This window comes from Ailuropoda melanoleuca, chromosome 9 (assembly GCF_002007445.2).
Source record: "Ailuropoda melanoleuca isolate Jingjing chromosome 9, ASM200744v2, whole genome shotgun sequence".
Classification (NCBI taxonomy): Eukaryota; Metazoa; Chordata; class Mammalia; order Carnivora; family Ursidae; genus Ailuropoda; species Ailuropoda melanoleuca.
Window position 1 is genome coordinate 23,001,987 of NC_048226.1, and position 26,623 is coordinate 23,028,609.

The 26,623-nt window shown below is 38.0% G+C and overlaps 2 protein-coding genes across 4 annotated transcripts; both read left to right on the plus strand.

Annotated features, from left to right (window-relative positions):
- SNURF (SNRPN upstream reading frame) lies at window positions 1-20,504 on the plus strand. Of its 3 annotated transcripts, none has more exons than XM_019793109.2 (4): window positions 1-142; window positions 8,409-8,504; window positions 13,874-13,999; window positions 20,369-20,504. In XM_019793109.2, the coding sequence occupies exons 1-3, from the start codon at window positions 129-131 to the stop codon at window positions 13,977-13,979; spliced, it is 216 nt and encodes a 71-aa protein (XP_019648668.1). In that variant the 5' UTR covers window positions 1-128; the 3' UTR covers window positions 13,980-13,999; window positions 20,369-20,504. The 3 variants fall into 3 exon arrangements, with proteins under 3 accessions (XP_019648668.1, XP_011215348.1, XP_019648667.1); XM_011217046.3 differs by lacking the exon at window positions 20,369-20,504 and adding an exon at window positions 14,743-14,818 and having other exon boundaries at window positions 13,874-14,026; XM_019793108.2 differs by lacking the exon at window positions 20,369-20,504 and adding an exon at window positions 14,743-14,818.
- Window positions 20,369-25,974, plus strand: SNRPN (small nuclear ribonucleoprotein polypeptide N). The gene is made up of 7 exons (XM_019793106.2): window positions 20,369-20,515; window positions 21,741-21,892; window positions 23,789-23,900; window positions 24,326-24,478; window positions 24,921-25,059; window positions 25,567-25,692; window positions 25,798-25,974. Exons 1-7 carry the CDS (start codon window positions 20,513-20,515, stop codon window positions 25,833-25,835), a joined length of 723 nt encoding a protein of 240 aa, XP_019648665.1. The 5' UTR covers window positions 20,369-20,512; the 3' UTR covers window positions 25,836-25,974.
- The last annotated feature ends 649 nt before the right edge of the window (window positions 25,975-26,623 follow it).

Here is a 26,623-nt window from a genome sequence, read left to right on the forward strand (position 1 = left end):
CGTTTTGCTGCGCATGCGCAGGTGGGACTGGTGTGATTAGTTGGGTGTTGCTGCAGTGACTCAAGCACAGAGTGGACTGGTCGCCGGAGATGCCTGACGGTCTGTTCTGAGGAGCGGCTAGCAGCGCGATGGAGCGGGCCAGGTTAGCTGTGTGGATCTGTTGCCTTAGAGACAACCTGGGGAATAGTCATTTTTATTTGTTCAGTGTTCCAAGTTTGCAGAACTTAATAGTATTGTTGTATATAGTGGGAATCTGGGCTCTAAAGTTCTTTGTTCTGGAGAACTGAATGGGACACTTTTGAAGGTTTGGGGATTGGTTGTACCTCCGTGGACGGTGCTCTGACCATGTCGTGTCGTATCGCAGCTGGTATACGCCACTGTATCGTGTCCCATCAGATCCTCTCTAGAGTGGCCCTTTGTCCTTGAGATCTGAGGCTATGACTGTGGTTGGGGAGGGTATATTGTGAAGGCTATGGCGCGAAGGGCAGGGGAAGGTTCGACGGTGTGGGATCAGTGGGGAGTCCACCGTACCAAGGAGAGGGTGACATGGTAGGGCATCCGGTATTGGTGACAGTGGTATCTGGAGGGGGGGTAGCAGGGTGGCTGCAGTGGTGATAAGGAGGGGTCTTTAGGGTGAGGTGTCCTCTATGATGTGATCGTGGTTGTACCAATGGTGGCCACCGTGGTGGTGGTGGGAGGGAGTATAAGCTGTTCTTGGTGGTGACGGAAGTAAGGGGGTAGTCACGGTGGCAGTGGTGGTAGTTCGGTGGTCAACGAGGTGGCCACTGTAGCAGTGATATGGAACAGATGGCAGGGTGACTAGTAAGGTGATCATGGTGGCTATGGTGGGGGGAGGCAGCGAAGTGACCGTCATGGTGGCAGTAGGGAGAGGCGGAGGTGGTAAGGGGCGGTGGGGTGAATGCCATGGCGGTGTTTGGGGGCGGTGGCAGAGAGGCTACCGTGAGGGTGATACAAAGAGGGTGGCACGGTGAAAGGGGTGACCCACCTTGGATATGGTATGTGTGGGGGTGGCAAGGCAGCCATTATGTTCTTGACAGGAGGGGCGATTGGGTGGCGGTGGGGGCGGTGATGGTGGTGTGTGGGAACCTTGGAAGAGTGGCCGCCATGGTGGTGGTTGAATGAGCGAGCGCGGTAAGAGGGGGCGGGGGCGGTGGACCAGGCGTCTGGTGGTGGGCTGATGGAAGGGGCACCAAGTGGTCCACAACCCTTAGTTTGAGAAAAAGAGAAGAACATTCAGTTGTTCTCTGATCTGAGGCAGTCTTAAGAGTTTGTATTAGGGTGAACCTGCTATCCATTGCTCACCTGAAGGGATAGCTGCAGATTTGTCTTTAGATATTTTACTCCTTTATAATTCTTTCCTTTGTGGTTTTGGTGTAAGATTAGGGATGTGGTGTGCAGAGGTTGCTTTATGAACTTGTGAGAGTCACGCCGGGTTCTGGGATGTAACACTGCAGAGGCGTGTCTTTTTTGCACTGATTTTCCCTGCATTGGGAATAAGGTTTTCAGGGGTCCACTGCCGCGTCACGACCATTGTGCGGCTCGCCAAAGATGGCTGCCGCTGCAGATGTGTGGATCTGCGCAGGCGTGACAGAGTGGGGGGCAGCCTCCCCCTCCCCCAGGGCCGCAATGGGGGAAGGGTGGTCTCTGCAGCGTCTCCCAGGCAGCAATTTCGGCGGCATCTTCAAAGCGCAGTGCTGAGGGGAGGAGGCTGGCAACGCGGGCCGCTGCCCCCTCCCCAAAGTGCTGCAGTGGGGAAGGGTGCGGGATTTTGGGTGCGCAGGCGCAACTGGGAAGACACAGTCTCCGCGCGGCAATGGGGCGGGCACCAGGGGAGGGGGTTTGCGTAGCGTCCGCTTGGTGGGGCTGGCAGCTACCCCCTTCACCTGTCTGCTGTAACGGCTGCTCCTTTCCTCTTGTGCTGCAGTGGGTGGAAGGAAGGAAGACATGGATTTGCTGAGCTTGTACCTTGGGACACCCCTTCCCCATAAGGCTACATTGGAGTGGAGAGGGCAACGGGGCAATGGATGTGTACATTCTGTGCCTGCCTAGACGGGCAGCCATGCTGTGCCCTTGCCTTTCTATTGCGCCGTAGAAGGGAGAGATGGGCCTACAGGCAGGGCACGAAAGGCGAAGTCATCCCATGACCCACAGTGCTACTACTTAAGGCAGTCTCTATCAGTGGTGCTGATTTTAAGTGTTCTCTGACTTTTTAGAGAGGCCCACCTTTTCATTTTTGTAGATTACCTGGGTTGTATTATAAGCAGTCTAATTGTTCTTAATATTCAAAGGGGATTCAGTAACCATTTAGAAAATGCCTTATTACATTCGATTTACACTTCACAGGTTTGATAATTGTACTACTGCATCACCTTTAAGGTCTGTCGTACTTCTTAATCTGTGGATGTTCTTTTTGTGATGCCGCCTTTATACACAGATTCCTTAAATTGGGGATCAGGGCTCCTCCAGGGTTTTTAGGGGCTGAGACCTCTAAGTTTTGTTTGGTGAAGGGGAACAGAGAATCAGAAAAGTAGAATGCTAAAAGGCTGTAAGTACACATTGGATTAGGGAATTCTTGCCCCAGTCAGGTTTTTAAAGTGATGCTTTTGATCCATCATTTTTAAAGTTGGAGCTACTATAAAAATTTGGTGAGGATATATAATTAACAAAGTAACTATTCCAGTGATCTGTGTTCTTCCACCTTTGTAGGGGAGCATTTTCAAGGACTTTGTTTTTCTTTCCAGAACGTTGGTGGGCTTGCCTTTTTTCTTTTTCTTTTTTTTCTCTATCACAAACAATATGGTTGTGCTAAGTTGGAATGTAATTAAGGAAAACGTAAACCCAGAAGCCTTGGAAAGCTTTGCTGTGGAATTGTTTCTTTTTGAGTAGTTTTAAAAATAGCAGAAGGCTGGAATTCTGTGATACTTAACGGTTTGCTCATTTTTTCCTACTTGCATACACATACTGCTTCAAATAATTATATTTTGCTTTAACTTCTGATCATTTTAGCTATTTGCAAAATGAGTATCTATTATCATGGTCAGCCATTTTGTAGTTTTTCACACAGGCTCAGGATCTCAATATGGCGGATCCCTTTGGAAAGACCTCTGAGGTTTCAAGGTCTCTGCCCTGCCCACTGAATATTTGGCTTAGTATCAGGGCTTTTCAAAAATGAAAAGGCAGTGTGAACCGTTTCTGTGGTTTAGTGCAAGGAAACAGTCCAGGGATTGTTGTATTGCTATCTAAGGCAAGGTACTGTCTGGTTTGGGTTTATTCAGTTTACTTTGTATTATCTTGGTTTGCCCAGGGCATCTCTCCTATATTTCATTGCTGAAATACTTTACCCATGTGTGGTGATGCTACATCTTTATTCCTGCCCTTTACTTTGAATATGCTCAAATTTGTTCCCCTTCACCTATTTTGCCAACCCCCCCCCAACACTTTCATCTCTGTACTTTTGGGTGTCTGTTTCTGTTTCTTTGTTTGCTTGTTATTTTTTTTATTCCACATATAGGGAAATAATAAGGTATTTGAATTTCTCTGACTTATTTCACTTAGCATAATACCATCTGGGTCCATCCATCTTGTCAAAAATGGCAAAATTTTCTTTATAGTTGTATAATATTGTATTTATATACTGCATCTTTATCCATTCATCTATTGACAGACACTTAGATGGTTGCTTTAATATCTTGGCTATTATACATAATGCTACAGTCAATCCAGGGGTGCATGTATGTTTTTGAATTAGTGCTTTTGTTTTCTTTGGGTAAATACTCAGAAGTGGAATTACTAGATCATGTGCTATTTCTATTTTTAATTTCTTGAGGAACGTATATACTGTTTTACAGTTTTTGCACTGGTTTACATTCCTACCAGGAGTGCATGAGTTTCTTTTTTCCACATCCTTACTAAGAGCTATTTCTTGTCTTTTTGATACTAGTCATTCTGACTGGTGTGAGGTGAAATCTAATTTGGTATTGATTTGCATTTTCCTGTTGATTAGTGATGTTGAGCATCTTCTCATGTGTCTGTTGGCCCTCTGTGTATCTTTGAAAAAAATGTCTTTTCAGTTCCTCTGCCCATTTTTTAATGGGATTTGATGTGTGTGTGTGTGTGCGCGCGCGCACGTGCATGTGTTGGGTTTTATGTTATTTATATATTTTGTACATTAACCCTTTATTAGATATCATTTGCGAATATCTTCTTCCATTCAGTAGGTTCCCTTTTCTTTTTGTTGATGTTGTCCATTGGTGTGCAAAAGATTTTTATTTTCGTGTAGACCCTATAGTTTAATTTTGATTTTGTTTCCCTTGCCAGAGGAGTCCTATATAGGAAAATGTTGCTAAGGACAACGTCCAAGAAATTACTGCTTATATTTTAATTAAGGAGTTTTATGATTTCAGGTCTCACATTTAGGTCTTTAGTCTATTTTGAGTTTAATCTCTTACTTTGACACTGTACTCTGCTACTTAGCTATATTTAGAAAGAATCCTTGAATTAAGCAGGGTCTGAGTATTGTCCAACATGACAGGGACAATGAGATTTTTTACCTTTCTTCAGTGTACATTAGGCTTTCTTTCTGGTCTCCTTCGCCCCTTCTATTTTTGTGGCCCAGAGGCAGAAAGCTTAAGAGTTGTTGATGGTTAAGGTTGTCTCTAACTAACAAAGGTTGTGTAAGGGAGTCATTTCTTTGGTCTTCAGTGCCTGAATGCTGGCTGGCTTAGAATTTTCTTTTTGATGGTTCCACAAGTTGTGGTTTAGAGGCACTGATTTTCTCATGATTATGGGAAGATCTGTAGACTGAGATTACCTCACATTTTCTTTTTTAATTTTTCATTCTTGAGATCTGAGTAGTTGAGTTTTACTAGGTTTTTGGCAGGATGTAAGGCATATATTTGACAGAACGTTAGGCTATTTGGAAAAATATTGTGTGATCTCATCACTTGTTGCTTCTCAGTGTATTTCCAAATTAGTATTATTATTATTTTTAATGAAAGTAACTTTGGAGCAGAAAATGAACATTGTGCACATATAACTTTTTCCCTATTTTAATTAACTTTTTAAAGGATATTCTCTGCCTAATGTGGGGCTTGAACTCACAACCCTGAAATCAAGTCACATACCCTGCCGACTAAGCCAACAAACCCCCTCTTTTTTTCCTTTATTGTTTACTTATTTATTTAGGATTTTATTTTGAAGTAATCTCTACATCCAACATGGGGCTTGAACCCACAACCCTGAGATCAAGAGTTGCATGCTTCACTGACTGAGTCAGCCAGGCACCTCTATTTTTCCTTTAAATGCTTATTTTCTGAAAGCTGGTTTCTAGGTTGGAAATACAGTAGGAAGATTATAAATGCACCCACATGTATGTATATTTAGAATAAACTTCCTATATTATGAAAGCAGTGCTGCTCCTTCATGATTTTACATGTAGCTTTAAAAATGGATTTAGAAAATTGAACTGTATAGTGACTAACGTAACAATAAAAAAGAAAAGAGGAACAGGAAAAAAATAAGTGGATTTAGAAAATTGAATAATTTTGTGTGCTATTTCATTTCTCCTATGAACTTAGACCTTTTCATACTGAGCAACTGCTGTGAAGGGATAAAGGAACTGAAGATTTTTATTGTTTTAAATTTTTTGGTAATGGCATATTTTCAATTTTACTATTAGAGTAATCTTAATTATGGTCTATAATATGGAGGTCTATGATAGTTCTTTTTTTATATAATTTTAATATAATATTTACAAATATATTTATGAAGCCATGTTTCATCAATAAATCATTCCTTTTTGTCACTGAATGACATTCCATTGTATTGAATATACCATGCCACACCATATTTGGTTTGTCCATTTTTTGTGGTTGTACTTTGGGTTGTTTCCACTTTTCGGCTCTTACAGTTAATGCTGCTAGGAACATTTGCACTCAAATATATATATATATTTTCTATTTTAACCCCTCTTGTGCTTGCTTCAGCAGCACATACATATTTATTCCCCTTTTGAGTGCAGTTAGTGTCAAATACTAACTACATGGTTCACGTTTTTAGGAAGTGCCAGATGTTCCACCATTTCACATTCCCACTACCAGTTTCTCCACCTCCTCCTCCACTCCTGAGGTGTGAGGTGGTATGTTTGTAGTTTTTATTTGCATTTCGCCAATGACTGTAGTGATATTAAATATCTTTTGTGTTGATATAAATTTATATGTCTTCAGAAAGCAATCTGTTCCAGGCTTTCACCCATTTTTAAGTGGAATTTTTTCATTTTATTGAGTTGTAAGAGTTCTTCAGTATTCTGGATACTGGATTTTAATGAGCTGTGTGAATTGCAAATATTTTCTCCCATTTGGCCAGTTGTATTTTCACTTTCTTAATAGTGTCCTTTGAAGCAAATACGTTTTTTACTTTTGATGAAATCCAATGTATGGATTCCTTTCTCTAGTACTTCAGGTATCTAAGAAACCATTGCTTAATCAAAGGCCAAGGAGATTAGCAAATTATGTACTTTTATCATTAAAAAATCTGATATGTACATATGTGATTTTTAAGTGATTTCTATTGTTTGATAAAAACACTAATTTTTTTTTAACACTAAAGTTTTTGAACCAGTAAAACAACTTGGGAAAGCTATTTGATTGGGTTACTTTGCATAATCTAACATGAATTTGAAAATAGCAAGGGTTCAAAAATTAGTTTTGGGGATGCTTCCTTTGAATTCTGCCGTGGAAATAGTCCATTGCATGACTTTTGTAAAATGCTTTTTCTTCTGTCTTCTTTGATTAGCATTGTTAAATTGCAGCTTTAAGAGTGGTTCCTGTAGTTTCTAACATGGACTGCCCAGGTGGGAGATTACGTGCTAAGATCCCTTGAGCAGCCATTTTGTGAGCTGTTCAGCAGATCATAAGACGGTGGTAGCTATGTTGGTCTTCTGTATTAATTTTTTGCTTAAGCATCACTTTTATTTCTTGTTTTGCAGATCCTAGGAAAAAAAACATTTGCACAGAAGTTTGCTTAAGTAGAAATTTTATAATTTAAACTTTATGGTTTATTCCATTGTACTAAAGGATCTGTTCTAATAAAATATTTTCAAACCAGGGGCACCTGGGTGGCTCAGTTGGTTAAGTGTCTGCCTTCGGCTCAGATCATAATCTCAGGGTCCTGGGATCAAGTCCCTCATCAGACTGCTCAGAGGGAATCTGCTTCTCCCTCTCCCTCTGCACCCCCAACTCCTGTCTCTCGCTCTCTCGCTCTATGTTTCTCAAATAAATAAATTAAAAATATCTTAAAAATATTTTCAAACCAGGTTTGGAATCAATATTGCTATCTTTTCAGGGTATGTAGGTAGTAGCTTAGTGCATATAAGTATATCTCTAAACATATAGATTTGCATGTAAAAATAAGTGTAAATAAATATTTTTGCTTAATTCTCTGATATACACCCCCCCCCCCAGTTTTCTCCCAGATGTCAGGGGACTTTTTTTTTTTTTTAGAGTTTATTTATTTATTTGAGAGAGAGAAAGAGAACAAGGAGGGGGAGCATCAGAGGGAGAAGCAGGCTCCCCACTGAGCAAGGAGCCCAATGTGGGGCCGGATCCCAGGACCCTGAGATCATGGTCTGAGCTGAAGGCATACACCCAACTGACTGAGCCATCCAGGTGCCCCAGGGGGCTTTTTAAAAAGATTTATTTATTTTTTTTATGAGAGAGAGAGTGGGTGCTTGTGAGTGGGAGTAGAAGTAGAGGGAAAGAAACTCAAGCAGACTGCCTGCTGAGCACAGAGCCTGACATGAGGCTTGATCTCACCAACCTGAGAACCTGAGATCACTACCTGAGCCGAAACCAAGAGTCAGATGCTCAACTGACTGAGACACCCAGGCCACCCTGATTTTAAGGGGCTTCTAAAGGGAGAAAGTGGCTTTAGGATAGATCCTGACTATTGCAGGATATTCTCATTAAAATTTTGCCTCATTTCTTTTCCCCCATTTTTATTGAGGTACAATTGTTGTATGCTACTACCGTACCTTGTTGTAATTAGACTACAAGTACTTTAAAAACTCCATCATATTAAATACAGTTCTAAATACAGCTGTTAGGGGCGCCTGGGTGGCTCAGTCAGTTAAGTGTCTGCCTTCAGCTCAGGTCATGGTCCTGGAGTCCCGGGATTAAGTTCCACATTGGGCTCCCTGCCCAGCGGGGATGCTGCTTGTTCTCTGCCGTTCACCCTGCTTGTTCACCTTGCCATTCACCCTGCTTGTTCTCTTCTCTCGCTCGCTCTCTTTCAAGTAAATAAATATTTAAAAAAATAAATACAGCCTTTAAATAAGTGGTTATTTGAAAGTTGATGAAGTCTTATGAAATAAATTCCTCTTTCTGCTTCAGGGACCGCTTACACCTGAGACGGACTACGGAACAGCACGTACCAGAGGTGGAAATCCAAGTCAAACGTAGAAGGACAGCCTCACTGAGCAACCAAGAGTGAGTATAGCCTGGGTTGAGAACCAGTTTAGTTTAGAATTCTTGTTCAGATTTGAACAGGCTATTATGCAGTGAGGGGGTACTGAAATCAATTTAATTAATGAGAGAAACCAATGTTTATAATATAGAAGATACAGCAAAACAGTTAAATCAACCTTAACCGTCCATGTAGTACTAACTTATGTTAAAAATTTTAATAAAATGCATTTTTTCCCAATTGTGTAGGTAGGTTTTATCAGTAAAATTCTACATCCTTCAACTATGATATTTACATTATTTCTGTTTTATTTGTGTTGTTACTAAATCACTTCTTCTATGTTTGAAAAATTTTTTATTCATTGACCAAATGCTAATTTATGTATGTGTGCTGCATTATTCAGATTTTAATTTTCAGTTAATACATTTATCCAATTAAAAACTTGGAATGTGGGGCACCTGGGTGGCTCATTAGGTTAAGCGACTACCTTCAGCGCAGGTCATGATCCCATGGTCCTGGGATTGAGCCCCACAACCCACATTCAACTCCCTGCTCAGGAGGAAGCCTGCTTCTCCTTCTCCCTCTGCTGCTCCTTCTGCTTCTGCTCTCACCTGTGTTCTCTCAAATAACTAAAATCTTAGAAAAAAACTTGAAATGTATACATTTATTCCTGTCCTTACATAGGATATCTACACATAGATACATACACTTTTATTTTCTTAACTTTTTAAAAGATTTATTTATTCATGTAGGAAGAGAGAGTGTGAGAGTGAGTGAGGGGAGGAGCAGAGGGAGAGAGAGAGAATCTCCAGCAGACTCCGCACCAAGCATGGAGCCTAACACAGGGCTCCATCCCAGGACCCTGATCATGACCCAAGCCAAAATCAAGAGTCAGATGCCTAACCAACTGAGCCACCCAGGCACTCCCACACACTTTTGAATTTATGTTTCCAGCAGGGCGATTTTAATACAAAATATGCCAACATTTTTAATGATCTGATACATAGTATTTATTGGATCTCGCATTTTGTTATTATCACAAATCTTGACAGAATTAGTAGGTACCTTTTTTTTTCCTTTCCCAAAGCTGTTTTACTTGTTTATTTTCCAAAATGACAAATATTAAAAATACATGAATATAATCACTTTATAAAACACATAACTTTGACATAGAAAGAATCTACTTCAACTGACCATCAGTTCATCCCCTTCCCTCCGTAGAGATAATCCACAGATATGTAGATGTCTATACTTCCAGACCTTTTCCTGTTCTTTCATATGTATGCACACATGGAAGGGGGGAGAGGGAGGGAGGCATACTTGTGATCTCTTTACATATGTGAGGTTTATTCTGGAGCAGTAGGTCTTAGGGATCTATGTCAATGCATATAAATACTTTATTTATTTTACAAATTGTAGAAGATGGGTGGTTTAATAACAATTGCATTTATGATTAGCTTACTGATGGATAGGTTTGCATTTCCTAGCTATTAACAAAGATAATGGCAGTCAATTTGAAAGTTAATATTCCTTATTAATATTATTTACATTTCAGTTCCTCAAATATAAAGCTTTTTTAAAAAAGCTATTATAAAATAGGGGTAGAATATTGTCTTCTGTTTTTGTTATTTGCTCATTTTATATATGGGTAAATTGCAATATATTCATTTGCACATTTTAAATTACTGGTGAGTTTAACATGCAATATATTCATTTGCACATTTTAAATTACTGGTGAGTTTAACAGTTTCTCCATTTTCCCTGTTTATTCATCTGAGCTCATTATTTTATTACATTTTTATTTTGGGAATTCATTTAAATGAAGTATTGTGAATGGATAGTCTATATAAATTGCTCTTTTTTAAAGATTTTATTTTTTTATTTGACAGAGAGAGAAAGCACGAGCAGGGGTTGCTGCAGAGGGAGAAGCAGCCTCCCCACTGAGGAGGGAGACTGATGTGGGGCTTGATCTCAGGACTGTGAGATCATGACCTGAGCTGAAGGCAGACGCTTAACTGACTGAGCTGTCCAGGCGCCCCTAATTTGTTCTTTTTAAAAAAGATTGATTTATTTGAGAGAGGAAGAGAGTGCAGGCCATGCACAAGTAAGGGTGGAGAGGGGCAGGAGAGAGAATCTTATGCAGACTTCCTGCTGAGCATGGAGCCCTAGGAGAGCTCAACCCCACAACTCTGAGATCATGAGCTAAGCCAAAATCAAGAGTTTGGCCACTTAACCAACTAAGCCACCCAATTGCCCCTATAATTTGTCCTTTATAATAGACTTTTTGCCTTATTAATTTTCTCTTGTATGGTAATGTCTTTTGTAACTTAAAAGCTTTTAAAAGTGCCATTTTTACCCAGAGTCTTGGGAAGTATCTTGAGGTTGTTTAGAGATTGTGGTTGAGGTATGGGGTATTCTCTTGAGGGGGGATCTTTTGTTAGTGGGTAATGGTTCTATCATAGTTAAATTTTGTTAGAGCCTTTATCTTATGCAGGACCAGTGTGAACCAGCATAACAGGTAATCTCATTCTCATCTTTAAGCCCTCTTTAGGTGTCATTTTCTTGTCCAAATCTATGGAGACATTTTATTGCTTTCAAAGAAGAAATAAATTCACTTCCTGACCTCTGCTGTTTATATTATGTGTAAATACTACAGGGTGCTAAATGGAGGAGGGGAGTTTTGAGTTAGGGAAATAGTGTAATTTCCCCAGTCCTTTCTTTCCATTTTGAGAGTGGATTATAAAATGGGCAAGCAGTATTGATACTCGCTAAGCCTTGCATACTGATACATATGCTCAGAATTCTCTCAGAATTGGGATAGTTAGTAGTTATAGTCTATTTTAATGATAACCCATCAATATCCCACATTTTCCCAAACCCTAAGTGCTAAAAGTTAGTATTCCTGAGAAATTATGTGGTTACTGGTTCTAATGCTAATTAAGATTTGTGATTCATGTTCCATCCAAGATAAAAGCAAAATTGAATAAAAAGCAAAATGGGGCGTCTGGGTGGCACAGCGGTTAAGCATCTGCCTTTGACTCAGGGCGTGATCCCGGCTTTATGGGATCGAGCCCCATGTCAGGCTCCTCTGCTATGAGCCTGCTTCTTCCTCTCCCTCTCCCCCCATGTGTTCCCTCTCTCGCTGGCTGTCTCTATCTCTGTCGAATAAATAAATAAAATCTTAAAAAAAAAAAAAAAGCAAAATGATGCAGACAAAACCTCTCACAGACCAACAATAATTGTTAATAGAAGCTCCTTGGTTTATATTCTTGGAATTGATGGTTATACCGTCTTCCAGTAGACCTATAAAGTAAATCAATTTTTGATTTTTGGGGCTGGTGAATGTCTTTCCTTTTTCTTGATGTATTATGAATTTGAGAGAATTTGGAGATTGGGGCTGGAGAGTTTTTTGGAGAGTCTATTTTGTGTACGCTTTTAGATGTCTTTCTAAATTATATTCTGCATTTTATGAACTGAATGTTACGTGTACTGCATTTTATTTTATTAGTTTTAGTTTAGTCTGCAGCTGAGTTTCAGGTTAAATCCAAGAGGAACACTCCAATAGGAGTTTAAAAAAGCCAAAGGATATAATTTTTTTTTCTCTGAAACACTTTTAGAACCATATTAGGTCAGACTTTAAGTTGCCATTTGGTAATGAAATATTGGAACTAAGAATACCCAAATAAAAGTGGGACAATTTAAAAGCATGAGCAATGCAATTCAGACTCTTAATGGAGTTAGTGCAGATTTGACATGTACAGGGTACAGTCCCTCCCTAAGATTACCCTTAATACAGATACCAGCTGCAAGTCTTAGACTTTCTAGGCCATCTGCACTTCTGAACAGCTGGATGGAGATTCAAAGTTTCCAGTATTTCCTCAGGTTCCATAATTTGTTAGAATGATTCATGAAAAGTGCTATACTTACTATTAAGTTTACTGTAGGGGCTATAAATCAAGATAAGCCAGACGTACAGTCATAGGCAAGATCCATAACTTCATGTCCTTAGGTTGTAACACTCTCAGCTCATCAGTGTATATATATCACCAACCAGGAAGCTCACCAGAACTTTGGGGTGCCTTCTAGAGTTTTTTTTTTTTAAGTTTTCATTTATTCATGTGAGAGAGAGAACAGGAGCAGGGGGGAGGGAGAGGCAGAAAGAGAAGCAGACTCCCTGCTGAGCAGGTAGCCTGACATGGGCCTGGATCCCAGGACCCTGGGATCATGACCTGAGCTGAAGGCAGACGCTTAACCACCTGAGCCACCCAGGCACCCTGCCTTCTAGAGTTTATTTATTAGAGTTTCATTACTTAAACATGATTGAATCAGTGATCATGTGGTTGAACTCAGTCTCCCTTGATGCCATCACTTCCCAAGAGGTCAGGCCACAGCCCTACACTCTAATCACATAGTTGGTCTTTGTGGATTGGCCAGCCCCTATCCTGAATCGTCTTTTAGCATTAAATCAGGTATGATCCAAGGGGCCCACCAAGAATAATGAAGATAGTTCTAACACTTGGTAAATTAGAGAATGTAGAGGTGACCTCCCATGAGCCATGGACAAAGTCCAACCCGATTCTTTATTATATAACAGAATGTTAAAAATGTCATGTAAAAACTGTAGAAAAATAGTGGAATACCTTTTTTTGGGCCCATTTCCAAGTCTTACTGCTATTGAGTAGTTTCATAAATAGACATGTATACACACACTTGTATACACACACACACACTTAAGGGCAGAATTGGTGGAGATTTTTTTGGTTTTGTTTTACGATTGTCTTATTGTCTTATTAACTGGTAACACTTCCTACATCATTATTCACAGAATCAGATTCACAGCCAGATTACTGATCCATAGGGATATGTTGAGGACATTTGTCTGGAATTCCCTTCCAACTAATAGGTAGTCAGTTTATATAGTTTGAGAGCCTAAAAGCCTGGGCTCTGGTAGTTCCTTGTTTCAGGTGGTTACTCCTTGGGGTATTTAGTATGGATATCAGCCTTAGTGTCTTACTGGAAATGCCTAGCAAATGCCTCTGTCTTCTTACTAAGGGTTAAAGAATTGTTTGGAGATAGGATTGGAAAGTCAGTAATGCATATGGTTCTGATGGTTTTTCCACGGGGCTTTTTAAAACAAAAGAATTTTTTTTTATTTTAAAGTTTCTTGGGTAGTATCCCCAAAGTAGTGAGTATCCTTCTGTTCCTTGCACATTCTGTGTACAGAGAGACTCCTGTTTCTTCTTATAGTCTCTTCACAAGATAATAGGAAGCCCTGACCCTAATTGAGGCTCTCTTTAAATGTAAGAGTCTCCACATTTTCTTTCTTATTGTTGCCCATAGGCAAATCTCTTTCCATTTGTATTAATTTTTATGTATTGTGTTCTTGTCATAGGTGTCAGCTGTACCCAAGGCGATCTCAGCAGCAGCAAGTACCTGTGGTGGATTTCCAGGCAGAACTGAGACAGGCATTCTTAGCTGAGACACCAAGAGGTGGTTAAAGCAGTATTGGAACATCCAGGTAGCTGATTTCCAAGTGAAAAACCAGGTTAGAACTGATTCAGTCACAGTTAGGAATAAGTAAATAATGTGTTCGGAGGTCACTTAATTATTTGGGATATGTTAAAATAAATTTTTTCTAAAAAATTTCCTAATTGAATTTAAATAAAAGAAATCATGTTATAAGCACATTGCAGAAAGATTAAAAAAGTAAAAGCCAGCAGTAGGACCTTGGTCTTCTTAACCAGACACAAGTTTCCCAGTCACTGTAGTACATGCTTTTTAGGTAGTTTTATTTGTATGTAATTTCTATTGGTTTTCCAATTAATATTATAAAAAAATACTGCATTATAAATGCTGTTGAATATCCTGGTAATGAATGTTTTGTAATTACCTTTTTTGAGAAACTTCATCTTTTTCCTGGTAGTTTCAGTAAAGCTTCAGTGAACTGCTGAGCATAACATACTAGATAGGATCATTTCCTCAGATTTGCAGATGTGAAAATAAACTGAACCAGAAATAAAAGCTTAGGTACATTTTCTAAATTGTATTACAAAGTATTAGTCTCTGTTGCCCTGAAAAAATGGAATGCCAGTTACGATACACTTACACATGTATTGGTGGTTTTAATTACATACCATTTGTGCCTAGTGAATTATAAATAACACATCACATTCATAATCAGATAAGCTAAATAATTTCCCATGCATATTTACTAATTATTCCTTTTTTTTTGTTTTGTCTTTTTCACTTTTTTGTTTTCAGCAATGTATTTGAATCAGCTGACAATGTATTGATGTATTTGATTCAGCTGACAATGTAATAAAAATATTACCCATGATTTTTTCAATGTGATGTAGATTTATTTATAGTCTGTCTTTTTATGTTTTATGTGACCTTTTTTTAAATTTTAAGATTTGAATGCCTGTAGTCCAAAGGGTTTAATACACTTTTTAGAAACTAGGAGACAAGAGGCTTATAGATGAGTTTTTTTTCTAGATTTTATTTCCGTTTTGGTATATATTACCCCTCAACTCACATTAATTAGGCCTGTTTACAGCCACTATTTTGTTTTAAATTAAAAGATAGAATACAATTTTCTGAGAAGAATTCTGCCCTGCTGAATCCTTTACTCAGCATTCTCCAGTAATTACCTGGAGTTGATTGCAGGGCATGGAATTGATTTTGAACAGTGGAATCTGATCATTGTCCCTAGCTGTTCCCCAGAAGTAAGGCCATTTTTAAATAATTAATTGAGAAAAGCAAAATTTTTTTTTTACCAGGAATTTTTTGGATCTTCAGTGCAGTTAATACACTCTTGTAAGTTCCTAATTATAATTTAATTAATTAATTTATTTACATGGGGCTCAAACTGACGACCCTGAGATCGAGTCACATGCTCTACCAACTGAGCCAGCCAAGCACCCCTATATTTAAATCATACATTATGATCTGCATATAGGATCATCTGATTTTCTGATGCTATGTTCTATTGTAGTCTCAAGTGCTAGTTAAACAGCACTGGTTACTAAGATTATTTTAGAGCAGTGTTAGTAAAGTATCTTGCCCACTGACTGTTTGCCTAAAGGAAATTTTATTGGAATACAACCATGTCCTTTCATTTGTGTATGGTCTGTGGCTGTATTTGTCAGTACAGCAGCAGATTGAAGTAGTTGGGACATATTGAATGGCAGGCAAAGCTTGAAATACTATCTTCTCCCTTAAAAGAACGTTCTCTGGCATCTTTCTTAGAGAATCACATTTAAAGGTGAAAGCACCAAGTTGGGACAATGGGGAACTGGTGATACTATAAAAGGTGATGAAGAGAAAGGGGTTATAGGATGGAAGGTATATGAAAGTAAACATTACAGGGTAGGGAACCAGATGAATTTCTGGGTTAGGGATCAAGTCTAAGAATCATGGTAAAGAATCATGTCTAAAGAATAAATGTAGATGGGTAGTTTTTAAAGACATTTTAACAATTGGTATGTTTCTTTTTTACAATAAAAATCTAAAACATCATGACACATACCCTACTTAATACCCATCACCCTGATGAACACTGGGTGTTGTATATAACTAATGACTCATTGAACACTACATTAAGAACGAATGATGTACTATACAGTGGCTAACTGAACATAATAAAAGAATTTGGAAAAAAAAACCCTTTGCTCTTTTCAGAAATTATATTTTTAAAAATGGAAGTGAATCCAAATCAACAAGTCCAAAAAACAAGACAAAACAAACAAAAACAAAAAGTAAAACAAACAAAAATCCAGAGCATCCAAGTGATAGACAAGAAGAATGGGGAAGTAAGCCAAAGATTTTAAAACCCATCTTTTAACCACAGCATAGGGTTGAATTTTCTTTCATTTTGCCCATTTGCTTTTTTTAGTTGGAATCATGTTTTTAAATGAATTTATTTTGTATTTATTCCACTTAAATGTATATCACTAATGTTTCCTCATTTTATTATAGTCATCATAATTTCCCTTTGTAATGAATAAATGATAGTTCATTCATGATTTGCTTTTCCCTTGTACTTGTTTTTTTTTTCTAGTTTGCTATGCTTTTATACTCTATATTTTAAAAGAGACATTTGGTATCTTAAATTTATTACAGTAAGAATCCAGTTGTGGACTGTAGGGTATACATATTAGTATGACTCTTAAATGTTTTGTTACATTACTTCTGACAACATCGTAAGCATCGTTGATTGCTATTAAGAATAATTACTACTAGTGCTAGTTTTTCAGTACCATCTTTGGTGTCATTTTTTTTCCTTTGATAAATAAAAAATTCCAAAAATGGAAAATTGGTTGTGTGTGTGTGTGTGTGTGTGTGTGTGTGGTTTTAATTGGCATTGCTTTGTGGATGAATACTTTTCCAATTTGTATTTTCTCCTTTTTACACATTTTCTGTGAAGAGCGTGATATTTTACCAGATTTGAATGTGAACTAATGCATTACCATTATTATATGATTTCTCTTTTGTTGTATGTATCGTGGCCAAGTTGACCATCTTATCTTTTCACTTACATTTTTATAAAGTTCAATCATTTGAAAATCCAGGCTTTCCAAAAGTTGAAGAAATTCTGTGAGGAATCTCAGGATGTTTGAGTCAGGGACTTGAGGCCATTTATTTGTTTATATGCTTTTTGATGTAAGGAGATTTATCATAACTGCTAATTCATCATCGTAGTATGACGTCACTGCTCTTATGCTCTTCATGAAGCATTTTGCTGTCGTTTGCTATGGAGATAAATTTGGTCAGTCTCCAAAGTGAAACATCCTTTCCCTTATAAGCAGTCATGATTATGGTGTACTAGATTTAGGGATAAGAGATAACTTTTTAAATTTTAGGTCCTGTTCGTTAAGGAGGGTTTGTCTTAACCACTTCAGTGAGTCCCTATTCTGAGTTATGAATAAAGTGTATATCTCATATTTATATAGAATATTCTATATTATATTACGTGTCCGTGTTCTCAGTTCTTTAGGTCTCCAGTTCTTTAGATTATGACTCACATCTGCAGGTACACATTTATACTTGATAACTGATAAACAACATTTAGTAGATGCGGAAGGGGTTTGGAAACTCAACAGGTTAGGTGATGGACAGAAACAAGACTGCAACTGGCCTTTCCTTTTTGCCCTTCTTCTATACAAGGAAATGTTTGAATTTGTTGGTTTCTTGTAGTTAAACTATGAATTAGGCCTGATAGTTCTGTGTTCACTGAAATGCCAGTTGTGGAAGAACATTTAAACTGAAGCTAATAGGGAAATCTGTACTCAAATCTTTTTGGCATCTGAAGGTAAACATTTTGCTTCTGAATTTTAAATTTTTACTGGAAAGGTGACTCAGTACAAATTCACCTTAAATACACATTTGATGTGGGCTTCCATTGCATTAATCTTTAAATAAGAAAATTTTCAGTAATTACATTTTTTCCCCCTTAAGTGAAGTCTTGAAATCTAGCCCTATTGTTTTTATGTTTTTTTTTTTCCCTTTTGTTCTAATAATCACAATCTTGTGGCTCAGTGTTTGGTAGCTTGCCTCCATTGTTGATGGAAGAGGAGATGTATTCCAGTAATAGTGTCTTGTTGAATGGTTAGCATTTTTTGTATTTTTTGTTTTGTTTGTTTTTTTCACTAATGGAGATATAAAAAGTAATGTTATCAACTTTGTACATTATGTGAACGTCTTGACGTTTTACATTTTAAAAATGGCTCTATTGATGTATAGTTTATATACCATAAAATGCACCTAATTTTTTCATAAATTTACCGACTTTTGCAACCATTGCCACGTGCTTTTAGGATGCTGTGTTACCAAAGTAAGATCCCTCATGCTTATTTACATACATTCCCTATTTCTGCTCTCAACTTCAGATTACCATTTAATTTACTTTCTGTATCTATGTGTATTTTTTCAATTTCTGTAGATAATTTTCTGTTACAGTGGATTGCTGAAGACTTTATATCTTAATAGACACAATATTATAAAAATGAAAATTGCTAAAAAATGAAAATTGCTAATTTAAAAATAACCAAGTATAGGATTTAGACTCTGCTTTATAGATAGTCCTGTCCAGATTAAGAACATGTATATTATAGGCCTTAAACTACTCATATGTTGGCTAATTGAATTTAAATTATAAAAAGAAACTACATTTATTTGGGGGAAGGGAGGGTACATCAGTCTGCTGATTTGAAAAGATTTTTTGAGATCTTTACATGTCATTTTTATGCAAAACATTAATTCATGTACAAATACTGGATGCTACAAAAGGGGGTATCCCTGATGTCATTTGAAGACGAAAATTAGGTAGATGGGAGAAGTAGCAAGTGTATAGATATCATAGTCAGTTAAGATAAATGCTAGAGGGGCGCCTGGGTAGCTCAGTCTGTTGAGCATCTGACTTCAGCTCAGCCCCACATCAGGCTCCCTGCTCAGTGGGGAGTCTGATTCTCCATCTGCCCCTCCCTGCCCCCCCCACCCAACCCCCCTGCTTGTGTGCTCTCTCGCTCTCAAATAAATAAATAAATAAATAATCTTTTTTTTAAAAAAGATAAATGTTAGAGAAGAATGAACCATGCTGAGGATATAGGTAAATTGTCGTTCAGAAAAAATGCACAAATGGTACATGACAGTATGCATTTGGAGAACAAAGGTTAGGAGATGTTCTGAATAATAATGAATCTATTTTTTAGACAACCTGATACTCCAGATTCTCATACAAATGCATTTAACTACCATCAGATTTTTGTAATCTACATCTTATCACCCTTAACTGAATTATTTCTTTGATACCATTTTGTTCTCTTCTGATCTAGTGTCCTATAGTTCCACATGGAAAACTGTATCCTCAAAACATTCTTTTACCTTATTGTTTTGATGTTACAGTTCATACCCACTATTTTAATTATTTTATTTTCACATCCTGAAATAGATAAGTCATAATTTACTTAACCAGTGTACATTGCTCTTTGAAAAGTGTTTCTGTTGAAAACCAAGGAGAACAATTTTACTGGAAATGTCTGTACTGTTAAAAGTAAAATTATATCAGATTTTGTGTATGATATGGGGTTACTTTTATGCATAAAGCCAAATTCCCATTCAAGTCTAATTTGTGTGTTTACTTTTCAAATACATATAATTAGTAGTTTGAGACCCTTTTCCAATTTTGACTATATTTGGTTGCCAGATCAAGAGCATTTCCTTTAGTATATTGGGAAAAATACTACTGTTGTAATAATGCATGTTTTTTTTGATTACTAAGAAAGTTGCCCATATATCTATATAAACAAGTACTCAGTTGTACCCTACTTTAATGCAGGAAGTCATAAGCAGGTACACGGTAATGCATTTGATTCTTGGTAAAGAAAGATAATCTAACATTATTTTGAAGCAGTTTTGGCAGGGCTGAGGAGTGGGGGGGAGATTGAAGTTGAAAACATTTAGGTGGTTTAGCTAAGAAGGAAAAGTTTTAATGTAACTCAGAACAGTAATTCAGATAGCTAAATTAAGGTTATCAAAGTATTGAAATTGAGATGACATGGTGGTAACTTGGGACCAGAAAATGAAGCACTACCTAAAATAAGAATGGAAAGAGAAAAGATCACAATTTTTGGAATGGAAAATGAAATAATTTTTGAATCATTTAAAAATTTCTGCATGAAACAAAAATTTAATAAACTTTGTCAATTTTAGGTGCATAAAATGGGAGAATTAAGGTAAGGGAATAGTGAAATTTGATGTTTACTTGATGGGTGTAAGACAATGGAAAGTCTTTTGAACATTCCTGTTAAAATGATTTTCATGAAAAATTGTCTGCCTGTTTTTAAACATGGTAGATCGCAGTGCAGCTAGATCATGCTTTCCTCTGCAGGCTCCATCTACTGTTTGAAGCTTCTGCCCCAAGCTTGCATTGTTTGTAGGAGAACCTGCGTCATACCTTTATCTGTAGCCTTCCCTTAGGTCTTAAGGATCCTGAAACCTTACTGTGGACATTGGATTTGGTGGAACAGCAACCATGGTAAGATGTACATTAAGATAGAAGAGTGAAAAGCTACTGGAAGGGCCTAATATAATGATTTACCAGAGTGTGGGGTGTCTTTGGGTTCTTAATGTCAGGAATAAGGAATCAATTTTTAGAGATGGTATCTCATTGTATGACATACCAGCTGAAGAAGAGCTATGTCTGTTCTCCTATTGTAGGGAATAAATGGTTGAAACCATCTTAAGAGGGATCTTACATATGAGAAAATACAGAAGAGAGTTTTCATTATGATTTATAATAGCAAGGGACCATCCAGTGGGTGGAAGACTCAGGTTGTAACAGACGTAAAGTCTGCATTCTACATTAAAAATGGAGGAGTTTAGCAATTCATGATATGAGAAATACACACACAATAATAAACAATCTAAAGATAAAACATCCTAATCGGTTTTGTGGTTCTGTTAAAGTTTAGATAACTTACAGCATGTGTTCCCAACAGAAAAGCAATCTTAAGGCAGCAAAAATTGATTTGGAGAAGTGGAAGGAATATTAGATTTTACAATAGCTTGTGGTCTTCCTAACGACTACAGTATATAAATAGAGTATTATCAACATACTAAAGTTTCAGTGGAGTGGATGATTTAGGATAAAAATATTTTTAAAAGGTGACTTAGTAGGGTAAAGGAAACTGAAGTTTGAGAAACACTGAGCCAAGTTCTGAACGGGAGGGGATGTGAGGCGTGATGTAACTAGGATAAAGGTAGTTGGGGAACTAAATAGTAGTTTGTATTTTCATTAGGATAATGGGGATTGGAAAGTTTCTGATGGAGGTAGGAATTTCTCATCGTTTGGCTGTGTCTAGGGGAAAAGAAATAGTCCACAAGGTCAAGTGGTCTGAAAGGGGGTGGGATTTGGGATTAAAATTGGGAAAGGAAAGGAATTAGAATGACAGAATACTAACATGAAACTAGGTACGTGAATCTGTTGGGGAAGAAATATAGTTAGGGAAATATTAGGATGGTGGGAAACTGCATAGGGAGACATTCTGAGAAGTAGAGGGTTCCACAGAGAAGTATAGTTGTCCTGGGCCTAAATTTGTACCGGTATCTTGAAACTGTGAAGGGATTTTTGGAGAAAACATGGGAGGAAAGATGCGTTAAGGAAACCAAGTTTGGATTGATACAGGAATAGGAAGACATGGTAGGGTTATAATGTAATTGCAGACAAGCTGATGACTGACAACTTTTCTTACTCCTTTCAGACTGTGGGAAAGAGCAGCAAGATGCTGCAGCACATTGACTATAGGATGAGATGTATCTTGCAAGATGGCCGAATCTTCATTGGCACCTTTAAGGCTTTTGACAAGCATATGAACTTGATCCTCTGTGATTGTGATGAATTCAGAAAGATCAAGTAAGACCACTTTGGGTCTGGATAGTGGGAGACTGAGGGAGAGGGTAATAGAGTAAGGGATTATAGAGGGTAACTGAAGGAGGGAGGGGAAAATGTGGCAGGGCTAGTCTATTGCCTAACCACCTAAACCATCACTTAATTGGATCAGGGTCTCCCAGGCTTAAAGTCACTGTATTTACAATACTGTTTAAAGTTTGCAAACATACTCATGAACTTAATTTGGAATAGAACTCACAATATGAGCAGAATATCAAGTTAAATTTATTTAAAAAGTTATGAAATGTTATGAATAGGTTAGGTTCTGTAGCATTCCTTCAGAGTGAAGGAATCTTAAGAATGACAGTTTGCTCTTAATGGTTGAGGAGTTGGGATATGATTAGAGTACTCCAGACTAGGTTTAACACTTTTTCTCCTAGCCCCTTTGCACATACTCCTTGTTTTGTCTAAATCATCATGTGCAGTGTTGATTTGGTGTCCATTCTTAACCTTCTTCGCTTATTGTATTTGTGATTTGCCCATTTCATTTCTTCAGGAATAACTTCTGTATTTGCGCCTTACCACATTATGCTACCCTCTTTTTATCTGTGACCAGGGAGCTGCTTTCACAGGACGCTGTTAACTATCTGCAACAAGATCACAGAAATTGGTGGATCTTAGTGGCATCCTACTTCCACTCAGTTGACTTTTCATTTAGAGCAGTTGAGTTGGTGCCTGAAAAGATCTCTGGACATTCAAGATGGCTTTGTTTCAGGCTTTTACCATGGGGCAGAACTTGCGAGGCATCACCCTAGATTCTTGGCTTGATTTACTTTATTTCCACAGTCAATGATAAACTATCCAGAAGCTTAATTTGCCTACTTCACAAAGCTTTTATTAAATTTGAAGAAAAAGGTGATGCTCAGCACCAGTTGTCTGCTGTACTCTTAAGTCAGTTCCTCCCGGGCAAAAAACATAACCATCATCTTTCCCTCTTCATGTATTCTCAGTCCCTCCCTGCACGCCAAGTAGGATTATTTCAGATATTCTAGGATGGTGGATATTTCAGTGTTACTTTGTGTGTGTGTGTGTGTGTGTGTGTGTGTGTGTGTGTGTAAATAATCCAGATTTTTTTCCTAAAATACAAGAAACCCTATGATACTGAAAATTTTAAAGGTAGTTGATGAGAGTTTTAGGCATTAATTTCTATGTTTCACTTTTCTCACTAAGTTATAGGAATTATTTCACGTGCATAATGCTTTAAATTGTGCATTATCCTCTGTTAATACTTAGGATTGTTGAATGGCATTGTCAATTGCTTTTACATGTATTATGTAATATATGCCTCATGAATGATTTTTGCTGCTGACAGTTGTGACTACACAAGTTTCCTCTTTTTTTTTTGTTGTTGTTGTTAATTTGTTTTTAATTCTCCATGGTTATATAGTAAGTGGTAAGTCCAGGAATGCATAGCGTCTCTTACTCAAAGCCTTTTTTTCTCTTTATCATTTGGTATGACCTCATTGCCTGTTATTGTTACTATTTTAGTTGTCTGTCATCTAGATTTACTTAAAAAATGATTTAAAAAAATTTACACCCTATATTAACATGAAAACACATTTCACTTGTCTTAAAAGTTTTAGCCACATAATTTGCATTTGTGTTTAACAAAGAAGAAATTAATCTTGCTGAAATACAACATTGAGGGAACATTCTGGAAAATTTTGATAGGAAAAGTACTTTACAATTTACCCTTATGTTACTGAGTCTAGTGTTCTTGTATTTTTTTATTTTCTCATTACTTAGTAACTGAGCATGAATATCTTCCATCAGTTATTGTCTTAGTTGATACTTAATGAACTGTAAAGTTTAGTGGGTGATTGCTAACTTATCTTAACAAAGTTTACTTGTGATTTATAGGCCAAAGAATGCGAAGCAGCCAGAGCGTGAAGAAAAGCGGGTTTTGGGTCTGGTGTTACTACGTGGGGAGAACTTGGTTTCCATGACTGTGGAAGGACCACCCCCTAAAGATGTAAGGAAGCTGTAGGGTAGGACAGAACATTAATGTGGAAGGACATCACATTATTTGAGATGTTTGCTAAATTAGGGTACAGTGAGGCACAATAGTAGTATACATTTGTCAAATCAAGTGTGCCCAGCACTTAATGTCAGTGCTTACTTGTCCATATTTGGTGATTAAGGACTTTCTTATGAATTATTTTATGCTGGGACTACCTAGATAAGGGTGGGAGTGCTTGATTATATGTACTCAAAATTTGAGATACGTACATTTAATCTGTTGAATGCCTCCATGCTGTACTTGTCTACTCTTTTGAATATAGAACTAATACAAGATAGGTGGTATGGGAAAATAATAGGAAGGAGTGCTCTTTTAGGAATAAGATTATTCATAATGTTGGTTAATCATTTGATTTCAAATAGTTTTTCTTGTTTCAGACTGGCATTGCTCGGGTACCACTTGCTGGAGCTGCGGGAGGTCCTGGTGTTGGCAGGGCAGCTGGCAGAGGAGTGCCAGCTGGTGTTCCAATTCCCCAGGCTCCTGCTGGATTAGCAGGCCCTGTCCGAGGGGTTGGGGGGCCATCCCAGCAGGTGAGGAACTAGGAGAAGGTTTTATATTATTGAGAGAAAGTACCCAGCGGCTGACTAGATCTAAAAGCCTGAGTGCACATCCTATACTATGTAAGCAGCATATGCTGTAGACTGTGCTGAAAGACAAATACACATTAAGAGGGGAAAGGATTAAAGCCACCTTGATAAGAAGAGCTTACCACTATTGGTGACTAAAGGGAAATGTGGATGGGTAAATCAGAGTTGAGAAAATCTGAAATGACTTAATAGGTTAAAATAGGGAATGTAGGGTTTTAGGAGAATGTATTAGTGTGCCAAGATTTTAAAATGAAAATAATGGGAGAAATACAAAATTGCTATAATTATTTCATATTTAACAGGCTGTGGTATCCACCAATTATTTTGTGTTTAAATAATGTGAGGTGGTGCCTTTCCTTTACTATATCTGACCATGCCTTCTCAGGTAATGACTCCACAGGGAAGAGGCACTGTAGCAGCTGCTGCAGTTGCTGCTACTGCCAGCATTGCTGGAGCCCCAACTCAGTACCCACCAGGACGAGGGACCCCACCCACTCCTGTGGGCCGAGCAACACCACCTCCAGGTAAGGAATCGATACAGAAGTAAGAAAATTTGGAGATACGTGTGTGTGTGTGTGTGTGTGTGTGTGTGTGTGTGTGTGTGTGTATAGTTATCTGAAAAAATTGTATTATCTGGGGCATCTGGGTGGCACAGCGGTTAAGTGTCTGCCTTCGGCTCGGGGCGTGATCCCGGCATTCTGGGATCGAGCCCCACGTCAGGCTCCTCTGCTATGGGCCTACTTCTTCCTCTCCCACTCCCCCTGCTTGTGTTCCCTCTCTTCCTGGCTGTCTCTATCTCTGTCGAATAAAGTAAGTGCTGAACTAGTTGCTTAGTTTATGTTTTCTACAGTAGTTTTTAATGAAAAGCTGTGGACTCTATTTGAGTTGGGGATAGCTTACATGGTAATGGTCCAGAAGAAATTGTTCAACCCTCTACTTAGTATCTGGCCCCCTTTGTTTAAATATTATCTTGTATTTTATTCTGTCAACTTATTTATGAGGCCTTTATTTCTACCATTTTTCTTGTATAGGCATTATGGCTCCTCCACCTGGTATGAGACCACCCATGGGCCCACCAATTGGGCTTCCCCCTGCTCGAGGGACGCCAATAGGCATGCCACCTCCAGGAATGAGACCCCCTCCACCAGGAATTAGAGGTGAGTGGCTGCACTTTTGTGCGATGGTGGCAGCCGGGCCCCTTAATATTTATGTGATGTTTTCTTTAATGGTCCCATGGAATTCTGCTTTTTTTTTTTCCCCAGGTCCACCTCCCCCAGGAATGCGTCCACCAAGACCCTAGGAAACTGTTGATCCTTCTTAAGTCACTTTTTTCCCTGCAGTGTGTCTTGTGAAACTGTGTAGAGTGTTTGTGAGCTATTGTTCCCTTCTTGCTGCATTAATATTAGCTAATAAATGCACAGAGTAATTAAACTGTGAGGTACTGTTGTATGTTGTACATTTTTTTGCCTGTTGATTTTGTTGAGGTAAAAGTGAAGACTGGGATTTTTCTGGTCTCGAAGTTGTTATGGATGTGGTGAATTCTGTTAAGCAATGCATTTAAATAATTTTCTCTTTAATTCTTAAGATAAAATGGTTGTGATACCTGATTAAGCTTCCTAACTTTGATTTTGTGTATTGACTGATTGACTGGTATCAGTCTGTAACCTTGAAAAGAAAACCCTTAACCAGGGGTTTAAGTGGCTAGGGTAAGACTCACATATGGCATCTTCCTCTTTGCTATGTCATACATACCTGAAGGGAAGAAGGGATGGGATGAAAGGCCTTGTAAGTCCACCTATGGAAGGAAACTGTGGTACTGAATCAGACTTCATTAAATCATTTGGAATTGGAGATATTCCTTTTCATGGATGTTTATCTCAGTTGATGAGCTTTTACAGTGCCCTGTGTCTTGTGTTATCAGAGTAGATGATATCCTGGAATAATCATCACAACCTACGAGTAAGTATTTACTTAAAAATTTTTAAATGAATGGAAGAGCCTGGGTACTGGGAACCAGGGAGATTTCATACTTGGGATAAGTTGTATTACTTAAAATACAAATTAATTACACCCTAAAATATAGTTTAT